The sequence below is a fragment of the Neopelma chrysocephalum genome, unplaced genomic scaffold, assembly GCF_003984885.1.
Source record: "Neopelma chrysocephalum unplaced genomic scaffold, ASM398488v2 Primary Assembly neopelma1_68, whole genome shotgun sequence".
In the NCBI taxonomy this organism is placed as follows: domain Eukaryota; kingdom Metazoa; phylum Chordata; class Aves; order Passeriformes; family Pipridae; genus Neopelma; species Neopelma chrysocephalum.
Window position 1 is genome coordinate 5,780,704 of NW_020897727.1, and position 14,877 is coordinate 5,795,580.

Sequence of the window (14,877 nt, forward strand, 5' to 3'; positions counted from 1 at the left end):
ACACAAATGCAACAATCACTGGTGACTCACAAATCTGCTTTTGTGCGTGATTTTTTTCTCTAGTTAACACCCAGCTCGGGACTATGGTGTTGCTTTGCCTTCAACCCTCAATTTAAGCTGAACACAGCTAAACCAAGGCTCTCAATGTTCTATCTCAAGGCTTCCTTGCAAACACTCACCACTCCTCCCACCTGTGCTGGGACAGAACTGTTCCCTTCCTAAAAACCTTATTAGCTGTAAACCTGAGAACTGTTTTGCCATGGTGCACGTGGCACTTCAGTGTTGCTTTAGGTGACATGCTCTGTTAGGTAACACTTCAGTGCCATGTGCCAGGATCCCTGCTGATCCCATGTTCCCACTACCAGGCTGACATCCTTGCCAGCTGTCTCCTGTTTGACAGTGTCAACTCCTTGGGCTGGTTTTTCAGTGTGTGTTTGATAAAGCACTGAGCAAAATGAGAGGCTCAGTACATGATCTGTGTGAGACATGAATAAAGAATGAGATAATATAAATTTAAAAATAAACCAGGCAGCACAGAGCAAACAAGGGACTACAAAGCACACATCGAGAATAATATTTACCTTCTAAACTCAATTTCCAGTGGAGCTGTACCCTCATTTCTGCATTGAGACTCACCAAGAAAACACTCCAGAAACCACACCTAATTTTTACAGACTGATGGAAATCAGACATTTTCATTTTTAGGACAGAGATGTGGAATGCACTGACTGCATATTCCTGAACAGACATGCAGGCTTCCTTTAATTCAGGTGCCAGCTCATCCTACAACTGTCAGGGGAGAAAGACCCACCCAAGCCAGGATTGCTGTTCTGTGTCACCACTGGCCTTTGCTGTCCAGACCATCTACTTCACTGCAAACACTCAGTACAGAGCCAGCAGTTGTAACTCAGGTCTGGGGATGCTTCTGAAGCACAACTGCTTTTAATTTTTCACATGAAGAGTGTGATGAGACAATGTGACAGTCAAGTTATGAGTCACAGATCCAATGAAACAAACACTCCCTGATGGACATGCAGGTGGTGGGTTATTCCTTACTCTGCTCTGCAATAATAAGATTTAGCAACAGAAACATTGCAGTTGGTCAGTGCTGCAGGCTCAGAGTTAGAACTAAGCAGAGCCAAAAGATCATTCTTTGTGTAAAAGTGTTTCAGCAAAGGGCCAATCCTGGATGCAGAACAGTCAGAAACTACATGAGTGTGGCATCAAGCAGGACTTGTTTGCAAAGCTTCTCTCTTAGTTTAAGGAGCCTGTGGTCAGGCAGATAACATAAACATATGGCAAAGGACAGGAGAATGGATAATTCCATCACCTATGTCCCTCTGGTACAACCGAACTCTAAACCCTGACAGGTTTCAGATGGAACTACCTGTCTCAGATGGAACACAGCAAGTATCCAATGACATTAATGGCCAACTGGACCTAAACTCCAGGGTTTTAAAATTTACTAGATTTAGCCCCAAACCCTTAAAAGCCTGTGTAAATGTCTAGATTTCAAGGGGGTTTTCTCCACAACATGATCACAGCACACACTTCAAAATCTGCTGCCCAGAGGCTGAGGTTGTGGACTCCTCATCCCTGGAAGTGTTCAAGGCCAGGTTGGATGGGACTTGGACCAACCTGGGCTAGTGGAAGGTGTCCTGGCCTATGGCAGGGGGTGGAATGAGATGAGCTTTACGATCCCTTCCCACCCAAACCATTCTGGGATTCCATGATCTGAGCCCAGTCACTTTCTCAGGCACCACCAGCTCCGGAGCAGTCCTGCCTACCAAAGGGACAGTTGGAGAGGATATACTCCAGTGCCTTCAGAACCAGGGACTAGTGATGGGGTACATGGGCTCAGACTGGTTCAGACTTCAGCAAGAGAACACTTGCTGGAGAGGCCAGGCATGTTCAAGCAGGTCAAAGCTAAACAGGCCAACAGCTTGGATCTCTGAGGAGACAGGGGCAGGGAGAAACACTGACCATCCATTTCCACCAGCAGCTGGTTTAAGGTCTGCTCCTCCTCAGCATTGGCAAAGCCAGACACATTGGTGGAACGCTTCTTGCCCACAGCGTCAATCTCGTCGATGTAGACGATGCAGGGGGCGCGAGCCTGCGCCTCCCGGAACAGGCTCCGCACCCGCGCAGCCCCCAGACCTGCAGGGCAGGGCAAGGACAGAGAAACCTTGTACCTAAACCTGTCAGCAAAGCCGGCGAGCTCCGACTGCACAACGGAGCGAGTGAGCTCCCCCCAGATCCTCAGAGTACCTTACCTCCAATCACCTCCACAAACTCGGAGCCTGCCATGGCCAAAAACGGCACCTGGGCTTCTGTAGCCACAGCCTTGGCCAGCAGTGTCTTCCCACAGCCCGGCGGGCCCAGTAACAGGGCGCCCTTGGGCACCTTGGCCCCGAGCTGGAGATAGCGATCGGGATTCTGGAAGGAAACACAGCAGGTCAGACCCACAGTTCCCACCACACCTGCACCACAGTGTGGCCTCCCAGAGCTTCCTGAGACTGTTTTCAGCCTGGGCAGCTCTGAGCTGCCAATGGGAGCAGCTCCATCTGCATAGGAACTGGAAATACAGAGCTTATTTCATGAGAGGCTGCCCAGAATCATGAAGAATGAAGAGCGGAACACCCCCTCCTCCCCAGGTCAGCCATCTATCCCAGAATACACTTATTTTGTTCTACTTTTATATACCTTTAAATAGTCCACAAATTCCTTGACTTCCATTTTTGCCTCATGCATTCCTGCTACATCCTTGAAGCCAATCCCTTTACCAGATTTCCCATCCACAATGGTGAAACGAGCCATCTTCAGCTGGTTCTGTGGAAGGCAGCACAAGGACTGAAAAAACTTGGACAACAGTCTGAAAAAAGGCTGTTTGCTATATTTTGGGAGATAGCCAGCCCAGCACAGCCCAAGGATGAGCTGTCCCTACGAAACACCACTGAAGTGCCCATCAAAGCACTGGTGTTTCACTAGTTCTGCTCTGAAGACACTTCTCAGATGGATTGTTGACTCAAACTTCATTTATCCACGTTGGGAAGTGACAGAATAAATCTGCAGTAATAGTCCCAACACAATCCATCTCAAACTCCATGTAGACCAGGAAGGGATACTTCTTAAAAACATGCATCCAGAACCTCACTTAGGATCTTCTCCCTGATTTGTAAATGCTCTGATCCTTAATACCACATGGGACAGATAGAGCTTTCAGGAATATGTGTTGATGGTAAATAATTGTCAGTAGTAAATAATTACTAATAATTTCTTACAAATGCATAGAAACAGACATTTTGCACTGCTGTCTGATACTGCTGCTGGTTTCTGCTGAACACACCCCAGGCCAGAACTGCAGGTTCTCAAACTGAACAGCCACCACGTTTCCGTCCCCTGGTGCATGTGAAGCCACAGTGAGAGTCAAACCAAGAATTCAGTTAAACATCCTACTCGTAACTGCTCAGTATGTTCTACCCAAAACAGGGACTGCGGAGGATTTTTCTTTCACAAGAAAGTTTACAGCTTCTGAGGCCTCCGAAATGCCCAAAGAAAGAGTTAAACTTGGGGCCTGGCTGTCCCCACTTAGGCAAGGACACAAACCAGTCCTCAAGGCCTCATTACTCAACACTTCTTTGAAATACTCTTTCTGAGAGCAGCTGCATCCTTTTGTTCAAAGAGGATTTCAAAGCCAAAGAGAACTGCGGAGGAGACTGAGTGGGAAATCCAACAAGGGGCTGAATTCACTGTGTTTTCATCCCCAGTCCCTGTGGTCAGTGGCAGAGCACCCCGGGCTGACTCCTGCACTTTCATCAGCTGATCCAGGCCAGAGTGGGAGAGGGGAGGAGGAGGTTTGCCTGATGTTGCAAGCGAGACATGCGGCAGGAGCGGAACAGGCCAACACATAATGAACTCCAGAATCTGAACATATTTTATAAATTGAGAACTCATTTTGCAAAAAGCAGCAATTCCTACTTCTGGCTGTATGGGAGGCATGTTGGCAGGGCCCAGTGAAAAACACCATCTGCAGCTGCAGCTCATTAGCAAGCTTTGAAAACAGCAAACTGGACTGAAATTCCCTGAGCTCAGCCCTTCCTGCCTTTGGGAAGGGAACGGATCTCGGCTAAGGCCAGTTAAAGTACCAGCCAGGGAGATGATCAGCACAGGATGCAAGATGTGGCAAGACTGGAGAGTCCTGGGCACCAGTTCATCCTTATCCTGCACTGACTTTGCTGGGAAAAAGGGGAGGAGATAGCCCAGCAGAAGCCAGGACTACCCGCAGGCTGCAAAACATCCTCAAAATCCAGGCTACTCACAAAGGCGTTGAACCCTCCGGCCCGACTCGCCACCCTGAAGAGGCGGAAGATGCTCCACAGCATGGACACGGCCACCAATGTCACTATCAGGGAAAGGACATCACTAGAAGGACAAAGACAGGTACAAAGTGAAGTATTCAGATGCAACCTGGTCAATATTCCCCAACATGGCTATTTTCAGTGTTTAAAGGTCCTGGCATTTAGGCTACGAGCAGACAAAACTAAGAAAATGGAACTTTTACAGACTTTTATACAGATATACAAAACCCCAAACCCCAACTATTACATAACCTGAGAAGTTAAGCAGAGGACACTGGCAAACACTGCCTACAGCTGCGGAAGGAATTCAACCTCACCATCCCCTTCAGAGGCATTTCTACTTCTAAAACAAACAGGACCTTCAGGCAGTCAGGTCACACCCAGAGTAGAATCCAGTGGGGCTGGCAGTGCATCCAAAGGGAGCTCGCTGCAGAAGACCTGTGTCTGGTAACACTAGGGAGATTCCAACTCACTTAATCCCACACTGGCAGAAATTCCAGGCTTGGTCTCCCATTAAGAGCCTGCCTTGCCCTCCCTGGTCGAATCTCTCAGGAGTCCTTTATGGCACAAAGAAGTGCTCCAGCACCAACACTGTCAATTTTCCAGATCCTTTGGAATACCCATTGCATTAGGAGGGAGATGAGGAGCAGAGATGACACTCCAGTCTAACACAGTTACAGGACAAACATGTTGAGGATAAATATTTTTTGAGCTCTAAACAAAGGATGCCCCAAGAGCACGAAAAATGATCCCATGTCAGATGACAGGTTGAAACTGGTGGGCCCCTGTTCTGCTCCACTTGCCTGTGAAATCATCTGCCCTCTCCAGACTTCTGTGCCTTATCTTTACACCAGGAACGTGTGTTCCGCCTCTCACAGAGGGACGATTTACTGAAGCAAAGGACCAGAATGAGCTCTATACCCAGCTGCATTTGTTTCTGCTCAGTGAGAAATTCAAAGGTAACACTGAAATCTGAAAGTCACCTTCAGTTTGTCTGCTCTGCAAACAGGATTAATTCTGAAACACCCTGAGCACCCACACTGCAGAGTGAGCCGAGTCCAAGGGCTCTGCACCTCACACATTCAAACTCCAGACTGACTCTGAATTCTCCAGACATTCATCAGGTCTCCTGAGAGACTTCACACCTCATCACAACCCTTACAAATTTTTTTTTTAAATCTCTTTTGAGGGGCAGGGAAACAGCTTGTGTTGGTGGCTGATTGTCTGTTCAGTCCTCTCTTCCTGCTACACACAAGTCTGAAAAAAATTAGCAAGTTCTGAGTTTGAACTAAAGGGCTTGTACTGCACGATCAATTAAAAAAGCTTATTGTCATATAAACTATATATTAAAAATGTGCAAAGTTGATCAGAGGACAAGTACCAGACAAAATCCAGCCCAGGTATCCATTCACAAACAAACACAACATTGTTTCACACTTTGGCAAGATGCCTGGGAGGAGGAATTACACACACTGGCCATCTCCAGAGGGAAAATCACCCTGTCCAAATCCACTGAGCTACTAACAGCATGTGACACGCTCTGCCTGGTGCACAAGCAAGTGACCAGGCCACTTCAGCAGGTAAGATCTGCTATTCACTCTTCTTGCTCCTAACAGTTTACTTCCGAATTAAAAGTATTGAGCATTTTTTTGAAAGCAAAGGCTCTTGTTCTGGGCAGCAGGAAGGGCTGTAAGTTTAGCAGAAGTGCTCCTCTCACTGAGGTTTGGTGTGCTGGCACCAAAGCTGCTCCACCCAGCATGTGGCACCAGAGTAGGCTGTGCTCAGACCTGCAGCTCTGGGACAAACAGGCCAAAACTGTTTAATTTTACAGCCTGAACCACCACAGGCCTCCCTGGAAGCATTTCAGTGCACCCCTAGCTTTCTGCACAGACCAGGATGTAACATCACTTGTGTCAGGATTTTTTAATCACACTCTGCACTTGAATAATTGATTATAAGGACAAAAAGTGCTCAGCTGGGCAAGAATGCAGACTTGGTGACTCTAACCCAAAATATTTTGTCTGCTGCATCCTGCAAATCCAGACACCTTTCTGGGACCCTCATTTTGGAAACATTAAGGTACATCTAGAGCACCTTATCTTTCAGAAATATTCATTAAATGCTCCAAATCCGAGCCCACATTTTTGCTCTATATTTACATAACATTAAGCTGAAAGTGACTTTCCCCTCCAAGCGAGGGATGTTGTCACCAACACAGGATCAACAGTAAGGACAAATGTATGTCATACTTTCCATAAAAGCCAGGGTGTTTGTAGGAAATGGGGATTCTCTCTCTCTCATCAATATTCAGCTCATCCTCCACAGCTCTCAGCTTCTCCTCGAATTTGTCGATGTTTGCCACACGCATGGTGTACAGCAGGGTCACATTCTGGGGACAGGCAGGCCAGAGCAGCAGGTCAGTACTATTTATTAGGTATAAATACATAAGCAAGGAGCAGAGGTGCACAGCATTGACAGGTCAGGGAAAAATTATCTTTATGTTACACCCTTTGATCCTGCACCTATGAACTCACGAGCAGAGGACTCCAAATGAATTTAGGAACCCTCTGGTCTTTCCAGCACCTTATAAAAGCATAAAAGTCAGGAACTAAGCCTCAGCTCTCTATAAACAAGGAGATGCAAACGAAATGAGATGTATCCAAAACCAGTTCCCTGTTCTGGTTCCCTGACCACGGCAGGGGGTGGAACTGGATGATCTTTAACGTCCTTTCCGACCCAAACCATTCTGTGATTCCATGATTCGATTTCAGTATTTTAATGTCTCAAGCCAGTTTGTAACAATTCTTACTGGTAATTCCTGGATGTAAACACATGATCAAACTTTGCTTTGTTTCCATTTTGGAAGGTTTAGGAAGGAAGGTTGATGGAGTTTGACAGAACACTCAAAACTAAAATCCAAATAGGAGAAAACTTTCAAAAGAAGATCCAGTAATAAGAGTTTACAATCTCCTGGACATGTTCTCCTATATCCGACTGAAAAAACTATTGAATTTTCCAGCTTTTTAGACATACAAAATATTTTTTTCCCAGACCATTGTTGATTATTTTTACAATTTGAACTAAAAGTCTTAATTTCCAGGTTGATATGAGTAATAGAAGTCCCCTGAACTTCAAATACAATTAAGAGAAGAATCAGAGAAGAGCAAATTTGTGTACAAAGTCACTCACAACTTGTCCATGGGGAGTTCCTCCTGGGTGCAGGTAGATCTCTACGATGTCACTCTCTGGCACCACCTCGATCCTCTGCACCTCCCCCTTGGCCAACATCTCATTCACAAAGTAGTTCCAGGAGATGTTGGTGCCTTCTCTGTTGTCACTGACCAGGAACCGAAGCATCAGCACGATGAAGGTGAGGACGAGCAGTGCCCGCAGACGTTCCAGGTGCATCTGATTTTCCCTTCTCCTGCGTTTTTCCTCCTCTTAAGAAGAAAGATCCAGAGGAAAAAAGACAAACACGTAATTGTGAAGCTTTCTGACCCAAAGAAGAGATAATTAAATGACAAAGATTAACACAATGGAACCTGTCAGGGTTTTTGTGTTGCATGTTTGGTTTCTCCTGCAGGACTGGGCTTCACATGGTCCTAGTGCACCAAACCCACTAAAATCCCACCAAAGAACATTCCAGTCCAAAATGAGAGACTCTCACTTGCCTGGCCCCATATGGATGGGGGTCAAATAAAGCCAGTGGACTCTTGTTGTTAGAAATCAAACTCCAGAATGATTATAACCCACTTTATATAACATGGGTCCACACCACCCAGTCCTCAGGCTGTTGCCAATGTATCCAATGGGAAATATTAGGACTAAACCCAATGTCACTGGTAAATCCCACAGCACAATTCAATGACCTGCTGGCACCAGCACCGTGACACCAACACCACTGCCCCTACCTCAGGAAATACCTGCAATTGCAAAGAATGTGAGGTAGCACAGGACACAAATACACTGCAAATCCATCTGCCTGTTAACCAAATTGCCCAGATTTTCCTCCATGTTATACAACTCACTTCATGTTTCAAAGGGGTTGATAACTTGCCCACATTAAGGATCTGCACCCAAGAGAAATTCCCATACTGGATGTGCTTTCCCTGACTTTACTGTACTAGTGCCACACTGAAGCAACAACACAAGGAAAAGGGATGTTCTATTTCAATATTTGCCACCAAACCTTTTCTCCAGTCTCCTAGCATTTTTTTTTCTGCACTACACAGGCAAATTTACAATTCTATGGGCTGTAAAGGACTGCCACAGCACAGTTCAATGTCACTGCTGGCCAGTGTTTGAGTTGTTCAGATGACAACAAATATCTCCTCCTCTTTCCAGTCACGTGAGTGTTCTCGATATATAATTTAGTACTTGCTCTTGATATACAATTTAACAGCACCACCAGCACGGCACACATAAATACCCTTCTACACCCAGAAATAAATTAATTCTGTGCCACTGGGCTCTAATGCACCAGTGCTGCAGCCCAGATTCGATTTATTTGCAAATTCATAACCAGTGTCCTGACACCAGCATTTATCACCGGCCACCAATTAGACCCTACGCACGCAGCAACAAAACCCAGGGACAAACATATGACCCAGGCAGCTGCTAAAAAAAGTCCTCTGTCCTTCAGAGGCACAGCATCATTTTTCACTGGTTCCCAGCTCTGCTCCATGCTGGAAAGGAAAGGCCTGTTCCTAAATAGACACAAAGCAGCTTGGCAGAGAAATCATCATTTCAGAAGGCCGTGACAAGCTCAGACACCGCGTCCAGCCCACCTCCTTTGTTCTCCACTGCCATCCCCTCACTCTGTGTTATCTGCTGGATCCAGCTTTGTTAGGACTAAAGAATTCATCCCAAAGCTGCAGGATGACATCCATGACAGTCTTATTAAAGAAAATTTTTATATATATAGATACGTATATGTATCTATATCTATGAATGATAGAGGAATAGTCTGGGCAACATCCTGAAAAGCTGAGCAAGTTCTAAATAAAAAGATTCTACAGAGAAAAGAAACTACTGCAGGAAAGTGAGTTCTGACAGGAAAAGTCCATCTATGGCTGTGCAAGTTCCTCAGAGGTGTCAGAGTCAACTCCTGCTAAAACACTTTTCTGTATTACATTTCAGACCAAGTGGAGGCCCATAACCTGCCCTAAACACACACAACTGGGGGTGTAATCACAAAAACATCACCCCGGGGGGAGAGATGCCCATTAGACATCCTGACACAACTTCCCTTGTTTCTAGGAATTAGACTTGTCTAGGACCTTTAACCTGCAGCTGAGTAATTTCAGGGGAAAACTCTATTTCTAGAAAGCTGGAAGGCAATACCAAGATTTCCTCGACTCTGCATTTAATTAAGGACAATATCAATCTCTTTCTCAGCTGAGGTAAAGTGTGACTGTCTGTACAGCACAACATCCACACTGTACCACAAGCCACCCCACAGTATTCAGGAAATGAGTCCCAGCGACTGGATGTGACACTTGCAAGCAACAGCTGTGGGAATACATCCAGCTTTTGAGTCTCCATGAGCCTCCACCAAGCAATGATTTGCCATTAACCCCAAATCTGAACTCTCTGATTAAAATCTTTGCAAGCGCTGTGGTGACAGTTTGAAGAGTTCTTTTTAATAATTACTGCAGAGACAAGTGTTCCCCTGGAGACACGGGGCAGCATTCCTGCTCCCAAAGCCAGGCTATCCATTAATCACAGGAGAAAAGAGGCCACTGAACATGGAGCGTTGCTGTTTACTGATTTTAACAGCTACAACACCTCCAGGGGCTGTGCTCAGTCATTCTGTGGCCTTGCACACCAAGGGCAACAAACTCCAACTTCCTTCCCAAGGACTCCATGATACCTGCACTCACATCCCACTGCAGACTTCATCCCAGTTAAATGATCAAGCAGGAAAAGCCACTGCTGTGGCCTTAAGGACACTGTAGTGACACCAGCCAGGCTGTCAGCAGCAGCAACTGGCCTCTCACTTAAAAAGTAAAAAGTCCAAGAGGATTTGACTATTAAGCACAACAAAGGAAAAGGCAACTGCTCACATCATGATACCCAGGGAAAGGTTTATAAAATAAATTATGAAATTCTATTACACTGTGTCACTTAAGCATGACATTAAGTGCCTCCCAACTCACAGTACAAAGGTCTGGAGCCACAGTAGGGTTTGGAACTGGATGAGCTTTAAGGTCCCTTCCCACCCAAACCATTCCATGATTCTATAATTTCTATGATCTGATTTAAATCTTACAGTCCATCATCTACGCCAAAATACTCCTTCAAACTTGCTCTTAGCCACAGATTGTACAGGTGGTGAGTTACAGGTACAGGGAACTACCCAGAGGCAGGAGCATGAAGGTGGATCTCCCTCCCTGTCTGTCCCTTCCCCTCACACACACACAGTTTGGTTCAGTAAATCTCTTTTTGGCACACACATACCGTCCTCCTCCTGTGGAGATTTCTTCTTGGATCCTCCATCCTTCTGGCTACTCCTCCAAGAGTTGGAAGTAGTAAACCAGTAGGTGCTACCTGCAGGCAAGCAGAGGTCAGTGGTTACTGCTGAGGGCAGTGAGAGGGTGACTGAGGATGGCAGAAATCCATGTGAGTTCCAAAGGCAGAGGAGGCAAAGCTCCACATTCCCCCAGACAAGGAGCTTCATGTGGCAAGGAACTAGGACAGCCTCACTTGAGGGAGACTCCTTCTGTTCTCTTATAGAATGTATATATTTTTTACAATACAACCAAAATCTCTTTGGTCAGAGATTGTATTAATTGCATGGCAGAAATAATTTGGAGAAATTGCTTTAGTGCTGAAAAATGGACACAATTTCCAAGGCAGAACCATGGCTAACACTGGAATGGGAAGATAGGAACAGCCCCACACCAGGGACTAGAAATGCTCATTAAAGGAAAAACAGGTACTGGAGTTAAATCAGGTTGCTCAGAAAATGCTGTGGCTGCACCATCACTGGAAGTGTCTGAAGCCAGTGGGGACAGGGCTTGGAGCAACCTGGTCAAGTGGAAGGTGTCCTTGCCTATGGCAGTGGGTTTGGAATATGATGTTTAAGGCCCCTTCCAACCCAAACCATTCCATGACTCCAAGGTTTCCAGCAAGGCCATTCAATGGGATTTCAGACAAAAGTGAAGACATTTTTGTCTGGGGCTTTGCTGATGAGGAAGAGAAAGATTCTCTACTTTAAAATAGGCAGATTTAAAATTAGCTGTAGTTCTAATGACTCCAGTGCTTCCTTAATCCCCTGAGATCCCTGTGGGAAGGACTGTTCATCCCTGTCACCAAACCAAACCCTAAATCCCTGCAAAAAACCCCAGCTCCCACAGTCAGGAACAGAACAGCTCTGCTGCAGTTTTGGGAAGGCAGAGAGAAAGTTAGGAAAGGTCAGTTCTCTTATCAAATCAGACCTTTTCCCTTCCTCCTCCTCAGGACTCACCCAGGAGATTCCAAAGTCTGACTGGATCTCGGATTAAGTGCTGTTTCACCAAGACTCCACCAAGACCTTGACGTGGGGGGGAAAGTGTTTGTGCCAAGAGAGTCTGAGGGAGGAGAGAAAGGAAAACAACACAATCATTGGAACAGTGCTGTGAGGGCTCAACCTCCGTATTCCCTGAGACTCACATTCCTAAGCACGGGAATGTTGTGGGTGAGTGTGAGGAGAGCAGCTGGGAGCCCTGAATGTGACTCCTGGTTGTTCTGTGCACTTCCCACATGACTTTGGAGATGTTGTTTATAACCCAGTTTAAAGAAAGCACAGGTATAAACAGAAACACATACTCAAAACACTTAATATTTAGTCTTCCTGTATCTCTGTTTTTCATTCTAAAGGTATGTTGGAAATCAGTTCTTAAAACGTAAAGATTCCCTACATTAGGAGGAAGTTTTTTAAGGAAAAAAGGACTTTAAAAAGGATATTTTAAGGATTTCTAACCCTCCTGTACAGCAGCAAAGCCAGCACAGCTGTATCCCTGAAGGAAACTCAACAGGAATCCTGCAGTGAATATTCACATTTAAAGGCAACTTCAGGAACATTTGAACTAATATTTACTAATTCTCTCACTGAATAAAAGTCTGGCCCTTCTCCGATGTGATTCCCTGTTTCCCCTCCACTGCACAGGTTCCAATTCCTACACCAGGCTGAAACCCTTCACCAGTTTTTCCCCATTTTTTCCAGCTTGTGCTGGGGCAAGATGGCATCCTTGGGATTGATGCTGTCTAGAACAGAACAGCTTAAGACTTAAACTGATCCCAGAAAAGCCTGGCATGAAACAATATCCCACATTGTTTTCCCTCCATATCGTCAGTTGATCAGGATGATGGAGTTGGGGTTGTTCACCTGGAGAAGAGAAGGCTCCAGGGAGACCTTAGAGCCCCTTCCAGTGCCTAAAGGGGCTCAAAGAGAGCTGGAGAGGGACTTTGGACAAGGGCCTGGAGTGACAGGACAAAGGCGTATGGCTTCCCGTTGCCAGAGGGCAGGGTTAGATCGGATGTTGGGAAGGAATTCTTCCCTGTGAGGGTGGTGAGGCCCTGGCACAGGTTGCCCAGAGAAGCTGTGGCTGCCCCATCCCTGGAAATGTTCAAGGCCAGGCTGGATGGGGCTTGGAGCAACCTGGTCTAGTGGAATGTGTCCCTACCCATGGCAGGGGGTGGAATGAGATGGGCTTTAGAGTCCCTTCCAACCCAAACCATTCCATGGTTCCCACGGTGTTTCCCAAGTCACTGTCCAACAGCGCTGACACGACGGACCTTCGGGATGGTACAACCTGAGGACCCTCCCGAACAGCCAAACGTCCCTCCCGCCCCGTTCTCCTCCTCCCCCGGTGCTCGGTGAGGCCTCGTTACCTGCAGGCCGCGTCCCCCGCCGAGGGCACCGCCGCGGGGCCGGGCCCAGGTGGCGGCGGGCGGCCTCCAACAGCTGCAGCGGCCGCGGAGCAGCCCCAGTCGCAGGAGCAGCGTCATGTCGGCGGGTGCCGCTCCCCGGAGCCCTCACGGGAGGGACGGGCCCGAGACGAGCCGCAGCGGCACCACCGGGACCGCGGCTGAGAGTGGCCGGAAGTGCCTGCTGAGGGCCGGGCGGCCATCTTGGAAACGGGCCGGCGGCGCCGCGCTGCCAGCCCTCAAGATGGCGGGAGGCTGGGCGGTGCCGCGCGGGGGCTGTCGGGACAGGTCGCGCCGTTACCGGGGCAACGGGAGGGTCGGCCGGGTCTGAGCACCCGGGTAAGGCCTGACTCGATCTCGGGGCCTGGCTTGGGCCTGCTGCCCTTAGAGCGGAATGCGGGTGAGATCCCGGCCAGGGCTGGTTCGGCCCCGTCCCCTGGAGCAGGCCGTTCCATCCCAGCCCGGCCTTGCCCAGGCTCTGCAGCGCAGGCAGGGCCTGGCCCCCAAATATTTAGGCAGGAGGAGAAACGACACCTGGGAGGAGCGAAAAGGTTCCTGCAGGGAGAGAGGGAGGCCGCGGCAAGCACTGCAGAGGCCGGGCACTGGAGTGGCGTGAGCACAGAGTGCTCTGGGATTTTATCCCTCTAACCCCACGTAATTGTGTTGGCAGGGAAGGGAAGAAACAACCTCTGCAGTGTTAGACTGAGCAGAGAGGAACGAGACCAGTTCCCTCGCTGTGCAGCTGTCCCTAAGGAAGGTGCCCCTTCTGACAGCCCCAGGTAGGAGTGGACTCTGGCAGAAACCAGCAGTGGGAGTGAGGGACTGAGAACTGTGCTGAAAGGGAAAGTGAGGGAACAAATACATGCATTATATGTGCTGCAAGGGCGGTGAGGCCCTGGCACAGGTTGCCACAAGCCCTGTTCAACCTGGCCTTGGACACCTTCAGGGATAGGGACTCCACCGCCTCCTCAGGCAGCCCATTCCAATGCCTGACAGCCCTTTCCAGGAAGAAATTCCTCCCGATGTCCAACCTGAACCTCTCCTGGCACAGCTGGAGGCCATTTCATCCTTCCCTTGTTCCCTGGGAGCAGAGCCTGAACCCCACCTGGGTCCACCCTCCTGTCAGGGAGTTGGGGAGAGTGAGAAGGACTCCCCTGAGCCTCCTCTTCTCCAGGCTGAGCTCCTCCAGCTCCCTCAGCCCCTCTTGGTGCTCCAGATCCTTCCCCATCTCCGTTCCCTTCTCTGGACATGCTCCAGCCCATCAGTGTTTGTCCTGGAGGGCCCCAGGACTGGACACAGCACTCGAGGTGTGAGTCAGTGACTCCAAGCGTGCCAAGGGACGAGTACTGGTGAGTTCCCCTCACACAGCGATCACAGAGGTCGAGGTCGTTGTATTTTAAGTCCCTGATCCCAAATCCAGTGTAATCCCTTCCTGTCCTGTGCACAGTGGATTGGGTGGGCTCAGTGCCCTCTGCAGTTCCTCTGGGGCAGTTGGGAGCAAACATCACCTCCCTCCTGCCACAATTGCACCTTCTTGCCTGACTGAAAGGAATATTGTGTTTGCCAGGCCTGCAGGTCTGATCTCCCCTTCCCAGGAAGTTTGTGTTTC

At 48.1% G+C, this 14,877-nt stretch overlaps 1 protein-coding gene across 1 annotated transcript in view; it reads right to left on the reverse strand.

Moving 5' to 3' along the window:
* The window catches only part of SPG7 (SPG7, paraplegin matrix AAA peptidase subunit), a 27,110-nt gene extending 13,660 nt beyond the window's left edge, over window positions 1-13,450 (reverse strand). The window contains exons 1-9 of the mRNA XM_027685047.1: window positions 13,233-13,450; window positions 11,827-11,929; window positions 10,818-10,907; window positions 7,548-7,798; window positions 6,608-6,747; window positions 4,320-4,422; window positions 2,704-2,829; window positions 2,274-2,436; window positions 1,984-2,157 (exon numbers count right to left, since the gene is read on the reverse strand). Of these exons, the coding sequence (XP_027540848.1) occupies window positions 1,984-2,157; window positions 2,274-2,436; window positions 2,704-2,829; window positions 4,320-4,422; window positions 6,608-6,747; window positions 7,548-7,798; window positions 10,818-10,907; window positions 11,827-11,929; window positions 13,233-13,349 (1,267 nt within the window). The 5' untranslated portion in view covers window positions 13,350-13,450. The remainder of the gene's footprint in view (window positions 1-1,983; window positions 2,158-2,273; window positions 2,437-2,703; window positions 2,830-4,319; window positions 4,423-6,607; window positions 6,748-7,547; window positions 7,799-10,817; window positions 10,908-11,826; window positions 11,930-13,232) is intronic.
* Window positions 13,451-14,877: the final 1,427 nt, after the last annotated feature.